The following is a 16,362-nucleotide window of genomic DNA, read 5'->3' as shown; positions in this document are numbered from 1 at the left end:
GTGAGACACATGAGAGAAGGGCTAGAGGCAGGCTGGCGGAGAAGGTAGTCAGGAAAGTTTTCTCTATATGGGGAAGTCATGTTTGAAGCCAAACTTAAGCTGAGAATTACATTGGTCAGAGAGAGACTTCCGGGACAGGGGCAGCAAAGACCAGCATCAAACTGGTCCAAACTCAGTTGGACCAAACTCAGCGTCAAACTCTGTTGTCTACCAAACTGAGACTGAAGCCAGGGAGGCTGGGGTGTGGCCTACAGGGGTGGGATGGATATGACAAGGCTATGTTGGCTCAGTTTGTTCTGGTCACTTGGACCACAAATAAGGTGATTTGTGTCTTTTATGTAGCAAAAACCTTTGGAGGAGGTTAGATAGATGTGGCCTGGTCAAGTCCAGATGTTCCTGTAAAGAGTTCAGCCACCACGCTATGGCTAGAAGGCGGCAAGAGTGTAAAAGAGGAGGCTGTTTGGGGTCTTTTCTGGGATTCCAGGCAGGAAATAGCAATTTGGCCAGCAACGGAGCTATAGTAGAGGTGGAGAGAAGGAAATAGATCAGAAAAGGTTTAGGGGAAGAATCATTTGGACTTGGTGAGTTGCAGGGGTGACAAGCAGAGCAGGCTTTGCGTAGAAGAGCCCCTGTCTTCAGCCCCAGGGAGAATAGCTCTCTTGCTCTGTGAGAAGGAGACTAAGGCCAGGGGTAGACTCTAGGCACATAGGATATTGTAGTAGGTGAGTTACCAAGGCTTTGGAAAGTCTCCAAGTCTGGAGTCTAGAAGGTAAACTTGGAAATCTCATAACGGATTGTGTATGTTCAGAGCCATGGAAATGAGAGTCATTTCTGGAATGACCATACAGTGAGAGGGACCCAAATCTGTCTCCAAGGGACTCCAACCCATGAAAGAGAGATAGGGAAGGTCGCCAGCAAGGGATCCTGGGAATCAGAGTCCTGAGATGGGAATCTATGGGGCAGTGTGGGCATGCTTCAGAGACAGGGCCTCTTCTCTGAGCTAGATGTGTGGTCACTGAATTCTTCTGAACATGTCTGACTTCCAAGAGGTTAGTAGTATCTCAGTGTCCTCAGTTTATTCTTTCTCGTCATTGCTTTCTTAGGTTATAAATATAATCAACGCAGCTCAAGAAAACAGCCCAGTTACAGTAGCAGAAGCCTTGGACAGAGTTCTAGAAATTTTACGGACCACAGAACTCTACTCCCCTCAGCTGGGAACCAAAGATGAAGATCCCCACACCAGCGATCTTGTTGGAGGCCTGATGACTGTAAGTGGTACGCAAACCCCAGGAATGCAGGGTGTTGGCTAAATACCCACTAGAGTCCTCACAGTGTGCTGTGGCCTCGGGTAGCAGAAGACGTGTAAATGGCCATCAGCTCGAGCAGGTAGCTGGAGGCAGCTGTGTTACTCTCTTTATGATCATATCTAAGATGCTTATCTTTCCACTGCCTGACTAACCATGGAAAGAGCCTTGAGGAGTCCTAGTAGAGCAGGAAGCTGCCGGGAGACCAAGGGCTAAACACCCACAGAGGGGCGGTATCAGCTCCTGTTTCTGGTTTTTCTCTGTGTGAATTAAAGGGTGGGGTTGAAGATTGTAGCTACATTTCCTTGGGCATCAGACTGTACCCTCCTAATCTGTGGGTTCTATTTCTTATGAACTCAGTCAACAGAACAAGAGAGAGAGAGAAGGAGAGAGAGAGAGAGAGAGAGAGAGAGAGAGAGAGAGAGAGAGAGAGAGAAGGAGAGAGGGAGAGAGCACACAAACTTGAGAGAAGGGGCAAAGAGGGCACACTGGCACTAGGCATGACACACACATACACCCATGATCTCAGCACTCCAGGAAACTGAGGCAGAAGGATTGCAGGTTTGAAAGCCAGTCTGAGCTGCACAGTAAGACTGTATGAAAGGAAGAAAGAGAAGAAGGGAAAGTTGGAGAGGGAGGAGAGGGAAGGAGCTAGGGAGAGAGAGAAGGAGGGAGACAAAGGGAGAAGAGATGGAAGGAGGAAGGAAGGGGTACATTTGTATGAAACATGTACATGCATTCACATTGTTCAAAACTATAAACAGTTCCAAAATGATACACAGAAGGGTGTACATTTATTGTACGTAATTCTGGTGGCATCTTACAGAAGACATTTAAGCTCCCTTGGGTTTACTAGGACAGGATGGTTCAGTAGTTAACACCGCCCATGAGGACCCTAAGGAATGACTGTAATGACAAAGTGTGCCCTAGATGACAGCTGTTCCCAACTCCTCCTGTCAGAGGTCCGTCTTTTGAGAAGTTCACAGGCGAGTTCAATGTCCAATCACACAAAAGCAGAATAGAGCCATTTAGGTTCAAAACAGGGGAATTTGAGGGCTGCACCTGGCGGTAATTGGAGATGTACTAGGTTAAGGTCCCGAGGCCAAAGTCTAAGGTCCGCCGGACCCTACTGTGCTGTGCTCTGATGGGCATTGTGTATCACCATCAGCAAGTGAAGCAGCAAAGTCCAGCTGTCGGTCATGCTTCTCCTCAGAGGCTGAGCTGGGAGGAGTCTCTAGCAACGAAACATGACCCTGTGCTATCCTGGTCTCTGCAGATGTGTTTTTCTAGCCAGCCTCCAAAAGTTGAGCTGACTGGCTGTGCAGCCCATTCTCACCAGCATTTTGAGCAGCCTTCTGCTGTTCCTGGCGCACAGACTGGCACTAGCTGGCAGAATTAGCCTCTGTTTCAGGAGGGATGATAAGGGGCAGTCCCTTCAGAGTCACAGCCAAAGGACTCTGAGTCCCAGAACAAGGCGCCCCCTCCACCTACCCCACCCTACCTCATCCCCAATGTATCATCTTGGGCTTCTGGGTCCAGAGATGCTGGGAGGCACCAGTGTGGGACTCTGCCTCATTTGAATGTGGCTTGGGAAGTGGATTAAAACAAGAAATGCACATCTGTTACAGAGGCAGGACAGCTGTGGCTTAGATTACCTACCCGCTCACCTGTTTCTGATGATTAAGGTATTTGCATAAAGATCCAAGGGCATCCTTCATTAATTAATACTACTCTAAATGTTAGCACTTCTTTTCTGGGGATAAGCAATTCTAAGTGACTTTTACACAAAGATTTAAATAGCTAGGGACTCGGACAGATGCAGAGGCAAGGAAACAGATTCAAGAACATCCAGTTCAAACTCACGAGCCAGCAAATGGCAGGGTACTGACGACATTCTATCTACTTTTACTCTCATGGTCATGTCCTGGTCATGACCAGGACAAAAGGAGCTTAAAAGGAAATGTGTTTGCCTATAGTTTCACAAGTGTCAGTCTGCGGTGTGCAGGGAGCAGAGTGAACAGTGACAGACAGGGGCCGGGGAAAGATAGTCCTTAAGGACGTGCCCAGTGGCCTTCCTCCTGCCTGCAGCCAGCCACTCTGCACGGTTCTGCTAGCTCACAGCAGGTTCCATAGTTTACATTCAAAATTTGCATCTGTCCATGCACTGAGCTGCCAATCATAATTAGAGCTCCCTGATCTTCTTAGCCCTAGTAAAGCCTCAAAGACACTTGCACACAGTGTTTTACTGTGGCTACATAGCCCTCCATCCACGCCCGTGGACCGCCGAGATTACCCACCACACTTTCAAGACCTCAGCTCCAGAAAGGCTCCTCTCAAAGCTTAGCAGCCAAGCTCATGCTTCACAGCAGAAAATGCAGTTAGGAAAAGTTTTTTTCTCCCCAAATGAGGCTCTTGGACATTTCACAGGGCATGTCTGAGAACGTAAAATGTCTCAGTACTGAGAGCCTTCGGACAAAATCACACAGCCGATCCCTGTGACTGCATTTTTGTGGCTTCACGCTGGCAGGAGAGAGTGGCTGTGAGCACTAAGGCAACTCACTGCTCAGGTGCGAGGCCTGCAGCTGCTCACGACCACTTTCTCCCCACCCCTCCCCCCTGGGACTAGCACCGCACCACCCCCCTCCCCCGCCCCATCTCTTAGCTGCTGCTACAATTTCATCTGGAACTTTGTCTTGACCTGGCATTGCAGCCAGCTCAGGTTAGTCAGGAATCAGCCTCTGGCTGAGGAGAGAGGTTAAGAGACTGACAATGGGTGTGGATCGTGGGGCTTAACAGTGTGTCTTTCTTCTAGGATGGCTTGAAGAGACTGTCAGGGAACGAGTATGTGTTTACAAAGAGTAAGTGCTCCTGTGTCACGTGTTACTGATAACCCCTCTTCGACCTGTGCCACCCCCAGGTGGTGAACATTCCACAAGGGCCTCGGTGGTACCTCCAGATGGTCTCAGAGGTTTATTCCTCTCAATGGTGTACCTTTAAAGCTAGGCCCCTGACTGAAGTCATTTCTCAGAGCCCTGCTAGATAAGGACTCCCATTCTCCAGATGTTTAAGCAGGCCGTAGAGTTATTTTTCTGTTTATGGTCTTGAGATTTCACAATACGAGAAACGTTCCAGTGTTAAAAATCTCCCTACCAATGGGAGTCGAGGATTTTGTTTCTCAGGGCAACCCTAAAGGTAACGAGATGCTTAAGATACTGGAGAAGCCGCACCTAACTTGTCTCCTCTACTCCCAGATGTTCACCACAGTCACAGTCACCTCTCGATGCCCATCACCATCAACGATGTCCCCCCAAGTATCGCCCAGCTCCTTGACAATGAGGAAAGTTGGGACTTCAACATCTTTGAATTGGAAGCTGTTACACATAAAAGGTATGTAACATCTCGGGCTGAGAGCTCGAGGCCTGCATGTCTAGGAGCTCGGATGGAATTCTGTGTCCTGAATGTGCTTTTGTATGGAGAAAATTTGTCTGTGGGTAAGGTCCAGGGTCAGCACACACTTCCTCATGTCACCTTCCTTTGTGCCCATGAGCCAGGAATTCTGTTTTCTCATCCCTTCTACCCTACACAAATGGATTGGCAGTCAGGTTCGAGGCACACATCAGCAACTTGGGAGACTGAGGCAAGAGGGTTGTTTGAGCTCAGGGATTCAAGACTAGCCTGGGCAACAAACATTCATCTTCTCTCCCTCCCTCTCTCTCCCTCCCTCCCTCCCTCCTTCCCATCCCCATATAGATGTGGGATTTCATAGCACTGTAGATTTTCTTTGAGTCCACTCTGTCCACAGGGCAGGAAGTGCCTTTTGTCTTAGGAGAAGACTTACCTCTTCCTGGGATGTTGATCTGAGGACTATAAATGATTCATCTATAAACTAACATCACTCCAAGTGGGGTGACTTTGCTAGGACCACCCACACCATTTGTTTTGCCCTTGGGCACTTCTTACAGGCACAAAAGATGTGCAGAAGTGTGTGGAGGTACGGGTGGGTACCAGTGTTTCTCTGCTCCAAGCATGTCGAAACACACATAAGTCCCTCTGTTCTCTACTGCCATTAAAGAAAGCACTTTCTGGGCCACCGATTGAACTGGTGTTTGTTTCCTGCTTTCAGGCCACTTGTGTACCTGGGCTTAAAGGTCTTCTCTCGGTTTGGAGTATGTGAATTTTTAAACTGTACTGAAACCACTCTTCGGGCCTGGCTGCAAGTGATTGAAGCCAACTACCACTCCTCCAACGCCTACCACAACTCCACCCACGCTGCAGACGTACTGCATGCCACAGCGTTTTTCCTTGGAAAGGAAAGAGTAAAGGTAGATTTTAGATATCACCAAGAACTCAATCTCTCTCTCTCTCTCTCTCTTTCTTTCTAATTATTTGTTTATGTGAGTACACTGTCACTGTCTTCAGACACACTAGAAAAGGGCATCCGATCCCATTACAGATAGCTGTGAGCCACCATGTGGTTGCTGGGAATATGTGCATTCTGTGTAGGTGTGTGTGTGTGTGTGTGTGTGTGTGTGTGTGTGTGACTTTTGCCTAATTGTGACTGTCACCAGCTAGTCTTATGCAGAATTCCATGCTGTTGTGACAGGGGCTGATTTTGAGGTGGCCCTACACACTTCCAAGGGCAAGCTGGGAGGTTTCCTTACCCCCCTTCTCACCTACCATCACTTAAACATTGAAGCCCCTTTGCTATGACTAAAGCTTAAAATTTTGGACTAGGGAGTTCCACTCAGAGATACAGCATGTGCCTAGTACACACAAGCCCCAGATTTGATTCCCAGCACTGCTGCCCCCCAAAAAGATGCTCTTAGAAGACATTCTGTTGAGACCGCACACATATAAACCTGTGGAGACTGCCACTGGGTTATGCACTTGGAACAGGGGAAAGGAATTAAGTCCATGGTACTTAAGGGGGTGGAGGGTAGGTAAAAGGAACAGAAATGGGTAGAAGGTCCTTAGATTTGCCAAAAACTCATTCTGGTTGTTTAACAAGACATCAAAGGACGTAGTTCAAGGATAATAATGCTTTTGAAGATTTTTAAAAGGGAAAGAAAACCTGACCATTGCAACGACCTGTGCTGTAATGTGCATCTCTCTGAGCTACATACCTCTGAATCTTTGCTGTGGCTCTAATGTGTGAGAGGAGGCAGCGGAGGTCTCATGGCTGGGTGAGCAGGCCACCTGGGGCACTAGCACCCGACCAGACTGATCCTGCGGCAGCAGTTTGCAGCTGAAGTGGCATGCATTAGCAGACAGACTCTCTCTAGGAAAACCCAGACGAGGTGTGCAACAATCTAGAGGTCCTGTCGCCATCATCTCCCTGCCTCTCCCTCTCTCCCTCTACATTTAGGTTTTTCCTCGGAGACTCACTAGTGAACTGGGTCTGAGTTTCTCAAACAGCCTTAGAAACAAGGCTCTGATTAATTGCAACCCACTTACAATTAAAAATGTCTTCTGACTCCAGCAGCTCCTGCCAGGAATTCAGAATGTACAGCCTAGCAAGGAACCTGGGAGACTTGGGCTGTCTGGGGTCGGGTTCAGCTCACGTTCACTGGCCAGTCCACCATGACACTTACGGTGGGACTTGCTGCTGAGGAATTGCTCTTAGACCTCCTGTCCTGATGAAGACAGTCAGAAGACTGTGTTCTTACCTCTTGTTTGAATCATCAGCCCCTCTAATTTCTTAGAGATGATAAAACTCAGATCTAATCTGTGGGTTCTGGGAACTGATGCCTCCTGCATGCCAAGTGCATAGTCCACCACTCACCTCCACTCCCAATGCCAAGGCTAAGTTTACATTTTTAAAAATGTATTCTCTAAAAAATCTCATCCAATATACTTTGCTCATGATTTTTCCTCTTCCCCAGCTCCTCCCATAGCCTCTCCCACTTCTCTAGTCAACCAACTTCACGTTCTTTCTCTCTTACAGATAAAACAACAATAGAACATGGAGTCCAACTTGTGTTGGCCAACTATTTATAACCACAGCCTACCCTAGAGTATGACTGATTCCCAATCCACTGCAGAAACTGATTTTTCCTTTCCTGGCAGCTCTCAGTTGTGAATACCTTCCTAGGAAAGGGAGAGACTTTGTGTCCACCCGCTGCCCCGTGCTGACATTTGTGTCTGGCTTGAACTTATGTGGGTCTTGTACAAGCTGTCACAGTCTCTGAGTTTATGTGTGCGTCTTCCCTCTTGTGTCTGGAAAACATTCCTTCCTTAAAGGTATCTACCACCTCTGACTCTTCAGATCTCTCTGCCTCCTTTTCAGTGGAGAACTCAGAGTCTTGAGTGAGTGAGTGTGACTGTGTGTGTGTGAGTGTATGGGTGTGTGTATGTATGTATGAGTGTGTGAGTGAGTGTGTATATGAGTGTGTAAGTGTGTATGAGTGTGTATTAGCGTGTGTGTGAGTGTATGTGAGTGAGTGTGTGTATGAGTGTGTAAGTGTGTATGAGTGTGTATTAGCGTGTGTGTGAGTGTATGCGTATGAGTGTGTGTCTGTTAGTGTGTGTATAAGTGTATGAGTATGTGTGTGTGTATAAGTGTGTGAGTATGTGTATATGAGTGTGTGTATGAGTATGTGTGAGTGTGTATGTGAGAGTGTATATGAGTGTGTGACTATGTGTGTGTGAGTGTGTGTATGAGTATGTGTGAGTGTGTGTATGTGAGAGTGTATATGAGTGTGTGACTATGTGTGTGTGAGTGTGTGTATGAGTATGTGTGAGTGTGTGTGTGTGAGAGTGTATATGAGTGTGTGACTATGTGTGTGTGAGTGTGTGTATGAGTATGTGTGAGTGTGTGTATGTGAGAGTGTATATGAGTGTGTGACTATGTGTGTGTGAGTGTGTGTATGAGTGTGAGAGAGTGTGTGAGAGTGTGTGTGTGTGAGAGAGAGTGTGTGTATGTATGAGTGTGTGAGTATGTGTATGAGTGTGTAAGTGTGTATGAGCGTGTATGAGCATGTGTGTGAGTGTATGCGTATGAGTGTGTGTATGAGTGTTTGAGTATGTGTGTGTGTATGAGTGTTTGAGTATGTGTGTGTGTGTGAGTGTGTGTGTATGAGTGTTTGAGTATGTGTGTGTGTATGAGTGTTTGAGTATGTGTGTGTGTGTGTGTGAGTGTGTGTATGAGTGTGTGTGAGTGTGTGTATGAGTGTGTGTGAGTGTGTGTGTGTGTATGTGTGTGAGAGTGTGTGTATGTGTGTGTGTGTGTGTGTGTGAGAGAGAGAGAGAGAGAGAGAGAGAGAGAGAGAGAGAGAGAGAGAGAGACTGAAATCTCATTAAGGGCTGAGTGCTATAAAGGCTCCCACTCTCTGTACATTGCGCAGCTGGGGATCTCTACGTTAATTACCGTCTACTGCAAGAACAACTTCTCTGAAGGAGGTTGAATGGTGCACTGATCTACGGGTATAGCAATATGTCCTCAGGACATTATTTTATTACTATGTTCCTTTTGTACACTAACAATTAGGTTTCCCCTCAAAGCATATGACCTATCTAGTCCCAGGTTCTCAACCTCATTAACGGTGTCATATATGCATCCCATCATATGGATAGAGCAATTTGAAAAGTGGTTGGTTATTCCCACAGTACGTGCCACTGTTGTACTGGTGGGCGTATCTTTCCAGGAAGGGTCACTGTTGAAGTTCACAGCACTCCTAGTTGAATGACATTGATGATTACATTTTTCCTAACCCTTAAATGAAACACACATATATAAAGCATAAAAGCCAGCTCCCACATGTAAGAGGAAATAGGCAGTGCTTTTCTTTCTGGGTATGATGTTTCTAGTTTCATCTATTTGCCTACAAATTCCATTTTTCTTAACATCTGAATAATATTCTATTATGTAAATGTACCACATTTTTTATTATCCATTTGTCATCTGGTAGGCCTTTAGGCTATTTCCAATTTCTTGGTATTATGAATAGAGCAATGATGAACTTGGATGAGTGCATATCTCCATAGTAAGAAGAAGAATCTTTTGGGTATATGCCCAAGAGTGATATAGTTGGATCTATTTTCAGCCTTTTGAGGAGCCTCCACACTGATTTCCATAGTGGCTGTGCAAACTTAGGCTTCTAACAGCAATAAATAACTGTTTTCCTTTTCCCACACCCTCACCAGCATTTGTTTTGATCTTGGCCATTCTAACTGGGATAAGATGAAATATCAAAGTAGTTTTACTTTGCATTTCCCTAATAGCTACGAACATTGACTAATTTTTTAAAAGTGTTTCTGAGTTATTTGTGATTCATGTTTTGAGGATTCTAGTTAGCTCTGTCCTGGTTGGGTTTTTGCCAACTTGACACAAACTTAAACATATCTGGGAAGAGGGGATCTTAATTGAGAACATGACTCCATTAGATTGCCAGTATGAGGTTGGTAGTGCATTTCCTTTATTAAATGGAGGTAGGCCCATCCCATGGAGGGGCTGTACCACTCCTGGATAGGTGGTCATAGGTTCTATAAGAAAACAGGCTGAGCAAGCCATGGGGAGAAAGCCAGTAAACAGTGTTCCCCCATGGCCTTTGCTCCAGTTCCTGCCTTAAGTTCCCGCCCCAATGTCCCTTGCGATGGAAAGTTACTTGAGAGTTATAAAGTAAATGCTTTCCTCTCCCAGGTTTCCTTTGGCCAGTGTTTCATCACAGTAATAAAAAAATCCCAAAGTATAGAAGCTCTGTGCTACATTTTAAAACGGGTTATTTTCTCATGTTGAAGTTTGTTTAGCTCGTTGTGTATTCTAGATGCTTTCAGATGTATAATTAATACAGTTTCTTTTCCATCATGTACACTGTCTCTTCAAATGGTGGTGTTTTTTGTTATATAGGAGCTTCATGAGGTTCTATTTATTAATTCTTGGTCTTAATGCCTATGCTATCAGAAAGTCCGTTTCTGTACTAATGAGTTCAAGCTGTTTCCTACTTTCTCTTCTATCAGACTTGAGGGACCAGGTCTTATTTTGTGGGTCCTTGGTCCATTTGGAGTTGAGTTCTATGCAGAGGATGAGGTGCAGGTCTCTCTGCATTCTTCTGCATGGAGTCATCCAGCTTGACCAGCACCATATGTTGAAGATAGTATCTTCTCTCAAGTGTGTATGTCAGGTGTTCATGGATATGTGAGCTTATGTCTGAGTCTTCAATTTGATTCCACTGATCAACATGTTTGAGTTTATGTCCATACCATGTTACCATGTTACTATAGCTCTGTAACACAGCTTCAAACCAGGAATGGTAAGGTTGCCAGAAGTTCTTCTGTTGTTTAGGATTGTGTTACTGACCTGGGATTTTTGTGTTTCTACTTGAAGCTTAAGATTATAATTTCAATTCTATGAAGAATTATGTTGGGATTTTAATGAGGATTGCACTGACTCTGTCAGTTGCCTTTCGTAGGATAGCTGTTTTCATATTTATTATACCAGTCCACGAACATGGAAGACCTTTCCACCTTCTGGTTTCTCCAGTTTCTTTCCTCAGTGTCTTAACACTTTTACACAAGTCTTTCACGGGCTTGGAAAGAGTTATCTCATATTATTTTTCAAAGATTTTTGTTTCCCACATTTCTTATCTCAGTGTATTTGGCATTTGTGTACAGGAAGGCTTCTGATTTGTGTGTTAATTTTATATCCAGCTACTTTGACCAATGTTTTTATTGCTGTAGAAGCTGCCTGCCAGTTTTTAGGATCTTCTGTACATTACAACCATATCGCCTGCAAAAAAAAGGATCCTCTAGTGGCTTCCTTTTCTGTTGGTGTCCCCTTGGTCCACTTCAGTTGTCACACAGCTCATCTTCAGTTATCTCTAAGCCTACGCACTGTACTGAACAGGTATAGAGTGGATATTCATGACTTGCTTCTGATTTTTGTGGAAATGCTTTGAATTTCTATCCATTTATAATGATGTTGGCTGTGGGCTTGTTGTAAGTTGCCTGTATTTACTGAGATATGTCCTTCATATCGTGAATCTCTCCAGGACTTTTATCGTGAGGGATGTTGGATTCTGTCGAAGGATTTTTCTGAACCTAATGAGATGACCATGTGGTTTCTGTCTTTTAGTCTATTTATGTCGTGGATTGTATTTGCTCACTTCCATATGCTAAACCATTCCTGTATCCCTGGGATGAAGCTAACTTGATTATGGTGGATAATCTTTTTAGTGAGTTCTTGGATTTGATTTGCAATTATTTTATGGAGATTTTTTTTTTGCATCTAGGATCATAAGGGATATTGAACTATAATTTTCTTTTTTGTTGAGTCTGTGTGGTTTAGGTATTCAGAGTAAGGGTGCTTCATACGAAGAACTGGGGAATGTTCCTTCAGTCTCTATTTTGCAGAATAGCTTGAGAAGGAGTCGTGGCAGTACTTCATTGAGGCTCTTTTTAGTTAGAGTAGTTTGGATTACTGTTCCTCACACATCTTTTAAAGTTATTTACTTCCTCCTACACGAACCCCCACAGGACCATGCTTTTCTTCTGTGACCTTGCCTCATCTCCCAGCCGTTTTTTATCAGATCATGCATGGGTAATGCTCACTAAACTGTAGGACAAAGAGCATTATTGGTACCTCAGCAAAAGTTCCAAGGTTGTTGGGGTTAAATCCACGTAGGACTGGAGGAGAGGCAGCCTCTAGACAAGTGCAATTTGTAATTCTAGCCACCTAGTATCTGTCCCATCAACTAGTCTGAAAAGGGGCTTAGCCTGGGACTTCCATCAGGACTGGATCTACAGCTGCCCCACCTGAGACTACAGCAAGGGGCCCCTGCGTTCTCATTGACCAGGTAAAATCACTTATAGTAGGGGACAAGTTGGAGCAAGTCCACATTCTGAGCTTGGAGGTACCAGGCTACATCCAAAGGTTATGGTGGCCTCTCCTGATAGCAGCGAAAGGAAGCCAAACATGTTTTTATTTTCTCTAGACTTCATCTCATCAAGAACTCCCAGAACATCCAGGCTGCTCTCAGGGAAACTTTGTATGCTGGTTGGGCCAAGCCGAGGTTAACTACCAGCTCTGTGATGTTAAAATTCAAGATGGAAGTGACTCCCTTCCTGGAGAGAGGCAACATTCAAGAAAGTTTCACTATAACTCTAAATCAGCACTGACAGGGACTGCCCCCAGGCCATGGGAGGGCTTCAGCAGGACAGGGCTGAACTGCAGGCTGTCTTCCTTAGCCCGTTTTCCCTCTCACAGAACCTTGAGAGCAAGCCGGAAACACCCTAAACTGGATCTAGCCTTCTAGTCTTCCCTGAGGCCTACCTCCCTCTTTCTTCATTGTTCATGCCCTTGGGTCACTTGGCTCCCTCAGTAACTTCCTCTGGACTCCCTGCCTGGACTCTCCTCCTTGTTACCTAATCTCCTGTTGCTTATTCGCAATACTTCAGGAATAAAAAGCACTCTCTTAGGAAAGCCATCATTGGCCAGTCTGTAGACCTTTGTTGGCCCATTTGGCAGTCATTAACAGTACATGGCTACTATATAAAGCTGAGGATGCCCTCCATCACACTAGCCATAAGGCAAGTGTTCAGGCTTTGTCTGAACACTTGTGTGTGTGATGGCTTTGTCTGCATCCCACAGATGCAGAGCGCTCCCATCACCACCAGAGTGGTCAGTGCTGCCCTGCTCCACCTAGCCCTGCGGTTCCGCTCTCAGGATGTTGGGACTCCCCTTACCTAATCCCACCTGTTAGTATCACCACTTCAGCTCTGGCGCTATGCACGGTACCTGGCACCTTGAGGCATCTGACACGGAATGAATTCATGATACAGTGTCTTACATAACACCCCATCTGCCTGCTTTCTTACAAGCTAAGAATACTTTCTGTCATTTGAGCTCAGTGTTAGCATAGTAAAGCTCTGGTGAGTTTCTCTGAGCCTCTGTTGCCTCTTAGCCCAGCACCTGTGTTTCTTGATAAACATTTCCACCTCGATCCTCCCTCACGGCCATGCTCCAGTTACTGCCCCAATCCATCCTGAGCTAGCTGTTCTGTTTACAACTCGCCCTCCAAGATACCTGCAGAAGCCGATGAGTAAGAAATGTGATGCCGGCTACTTTCTACTCATCATGGCAAAGAGTCATAGCAGCAGTTCAAAAGACCTGCTTCTTTTTCAAAGAACCAGCAAATGCGCTCTAGACAGTTCAGGCGTTGCAGCTTTCTATGTTCTCAAGAGAACACACGGCACAGTATAGTGGGACCATGTGCCCAAGGCCACCTTTCCGCTAAGGCTAGGAGGAAACTGAAAGGTCATTCCAAAGTTTCCAGCCCCAAGCACTTCTCTTTCCAAGAGACAGAGATGAATTCTGCTCTCCAAAAGCTTGTGGGTAATGCCCAATATTCCTCCCCTTCCCCCAGGGAAGCCTGGACCAGCTAGATGAGGTAGCTGCTCTGATTGCTGCCACAGTCCATGACGTGGATCACCCTGGAAGAACCAACTCTTTCCTGTGCAACGCGGGCAGCGAACTCGCCGTGCTCTACAATGACACTGCGGTCTTGGAGAGTCACCACACAGCCCTGGCCTTCCAGCTCACCGTCAAGGACACCAAGTGCAACATCTTCAAGAATATTGACAGGTTTGTCATGATAGGACTCCCAGGCTTTAGGTCTGTAAAGCTAAAAAAGAAACTGAGTCATCTCTGGTTTCTCTGCATAGATGGGAAAGAAACGGTGGTTCTTTACACTGCATCAGATGATGTAAATAAATTTTGCTCGTCTGAAGTCAGTTTTACTTTTCAGCCTGCCTTTCGTGCTTTAAAAATCTCATTCAGCCTTCAGTAAGTCCATGCAAATAAATGTCCGTTATGCACTGCAAAGCACTGCCTAAATGTTGATGGCCTCATCACAAGTCTAGCAGATATTTTTATCTTCCCAAGAGGGCATCCCATTCCCCCCCCCCCCCAGGCTCAAAGACAATGTATAATTCTGCATTTCTAGCTAAGCTTGGGCCACTAAGAATCTGTCCTCATGAGGAGGTTCCAGTGAGGATGCTGGGAGTGAGGCGGCGGGTTTCCCTCTCACACAGAGAGAGAGAGATACACTCACATCTCACCTTGATGTGATATGGTGGAACAATTCTTACCTGCTAGCAACTGTGTGGTCAGGCGATGGCTATTTCCTGTACTTGCTGTACTGATGAGCAAAGCTTCTGAGCAGAATCCTGGGCAAAGGCCTGGGGGTCACTCGGGCCTCATGACATTGTCTACATGAACTTACCCGGTTAGGTTCTAGAAAAATCTATACAGTTATGGAGAGTGATTGTTCTAATTCAGACTTAAGTTCTATCTGTATCAAGGACCTGTAGAGAATGAATTCTTTCCAGAAGCCAGTTTGCTTAGCTCCTAATTCATCCTCTTAAAGTTAGTAGATTGTTCCAACCACTGCAGCATCCACCAAATACAGCTTGGAGGATTTCGTAAAAGGAAAATCTTCCTCAACGCCATCGGAAGAGACTGTGGCAGTTCTCTCCAGTAGGAACCAGTCTGTGTGGAATGTAGTCAAACCTCACTAGGCTGCCACTTTGGCCTGTCCCTTCCTTCCACTTTCTTGTCCTCAAAGTGTTTTCAAAGGAAGGTGTGGGAACTACCATTGGAAACAACTGCCCATCATATGACATGCACTTTCTTTTAACATTGCTGTGCAGAAGAGTCAGCTGTCACTGGAGAACGTGGGATGGCATCAGCATTGGCTTCTTGGGTGGGAGTGAGCAGATGGAGTCTGGGATCAGCAGTCACTTGACTCTGACCCAGCTCTGTTCCAGGCTGCGGGCAGACACAGCAGCAGGACACTTCCGACTTAGGGCATGGTGTGAGCAGGGAACTTTGTCTTCTTATTATTTAGGAACCACTATCGAACGCTGCGCCAGGCTATTATCGACATGGTTTTGGCCACGGAGATGACAAAACACTTTGAACATGTGAACAAATTTGTGAACAGCATCAACAAGCCACTGGCGGCTGAGGTAAGCGCTCCTATGTAATGAGATAGTCAGTATGCTTCCGTGAGAGCCAAGGTAAGCAAGCCTATGTAATAAGATACTGGAGCGTGCTTCTCTGAGAGCCTGCTCTGGCATTTTCTCCTTCTCCAATGTGAGGTGATTAACAGCTTGGAGCTGGGGAAAGAGCACAGGGATGAGAAGAGACTGACAGCTGTCCACTGCAATCCCTCAGGCAGGCCCTGAGACACAGTGCTAATCTGAGGAGCCCACAGGTGAGCAGAGTGAATGTAGGGCAGGAAGTCCCACCTCTTTCAATTCTGTACCTCAGGCTCGAGGGATCTCAAAGCTAGGAAATACTTTACAGAACCATACTCTTACCAGTGCCATCGCAGTGAACAAGTATATTAGTTCCTTTCTGTGGCTGGGATAAAATGTCCTCATGAAAAGTAAGTTGGGGAAGAAAAGATTTATTTGTTCTCAGTCTTTCCTGAGGGGAGTTAAGGCAAGAACTCAAGACCAGGAGCCTGAAGGTAGAAATGTTTCATGTAGCATTAATTCTGACCAGGGAACTCACTCCCAGCCCAGGAAGTATGGCTGACCCCATGGAAGGAGGAAGGAAACTCACTGACACATTCACCAGTTCGTGCTTAGCCAATTTTCTTATAGATCAGAACCACTTGTCTGGGGGTGGTGCCGCCCACAATTGGACGATCTTCCCATAACAATTAACCATCAAGACAATCCCTCAGAGATGGGCCTAGAGGCCGACCTGACCTGGGCAATCCCTCAACTAAGACTCCCTTCTTGGAAGACTCTAGGCTATGTCAAGTTGACAATTAAAGCTAACTTTGTGACTAGAAAACAAAAGTGCAAACTTTTTCTTTTTATAAATTTATCATGTTTCTCCCCCCCCCCCCAAAATAAAAAGAGACAAACTAACAGGAAAAATCTGTAGGAAAGGAAAGTGTGGAGGACCCGAAGAAAACAAACAAACAAAAATATATGATCAAAATGTATAAAATGTTTTTCTTTAAAAAAAAAAAAAAAAAACACCTTAAAAAGAAAGAAATTTACTGTTGCAACCGGCTCCGCTCTACCTGGCTTGAGACAAAAGACTTAA

General features: G+C 45.6%; 1 protein-coding gene across 15 annotated transcripts in view; it reads left to right on the top strand.

The window, feature by feature from the left end:
- Window positions 1–16,362, top strand: part of Pde8b (phosphodiesterase 8B) — a 224,974-nt gene that overhangs the window by 201,827 nt on the left and 6,785 nt on the right. For all 15 annotated transcript variants that reach the window (XM_076927186.1, XM_076927185.1, XM_076927180.1 and 12 more), the window contains 6 exons: window positions 1,104–1,268; window positions 4,117–4,162; window positions 4,556–4,691; window positions 5,428–5,626; window positions 13,664–13,881; window positions 15,146–15,266. In XM_076927186.1, coding sequence (XP_076783301.1) covers window positions 1,104–1,268; window positions 4,117–4,162; window positions 4,556–4,691; window positions 5,428–5,626; window positions 13,664–13,881; window positions 15,146–15,266 — 885 coding nt within the window. The remainder of the gene's footprint in view (window positions 1–1,103; window positions 1,269–4,116; window positions 4,163–4,555; window positions 4,692–5,427; window positions 5,627–13,663; window positions 13,882–15,145; window positions 15,267–16,362) is intronic.

The sequence above is a fragment of the Arvicanthis niloticus genome, chromosome 29 (assembly GCF_011762505.2).
Source record: "Arvicanthis niloticus isolate mArvNil1 chromosome 29, mArvNil1.pat.X, whole genome shotgun sequence".
Taxonomy (NCBI): domain Eukaryota; kingdom Metazoa; phylum Chordata; class Mammalia; order Rodentia; family Muridae; genus Arvicanthis; species Arvicanthis niloticus.
Note: the sequence above shows the minus strand (reverse complement) of the source record. Positions and strands in the feature narration are given on the sequence as shown.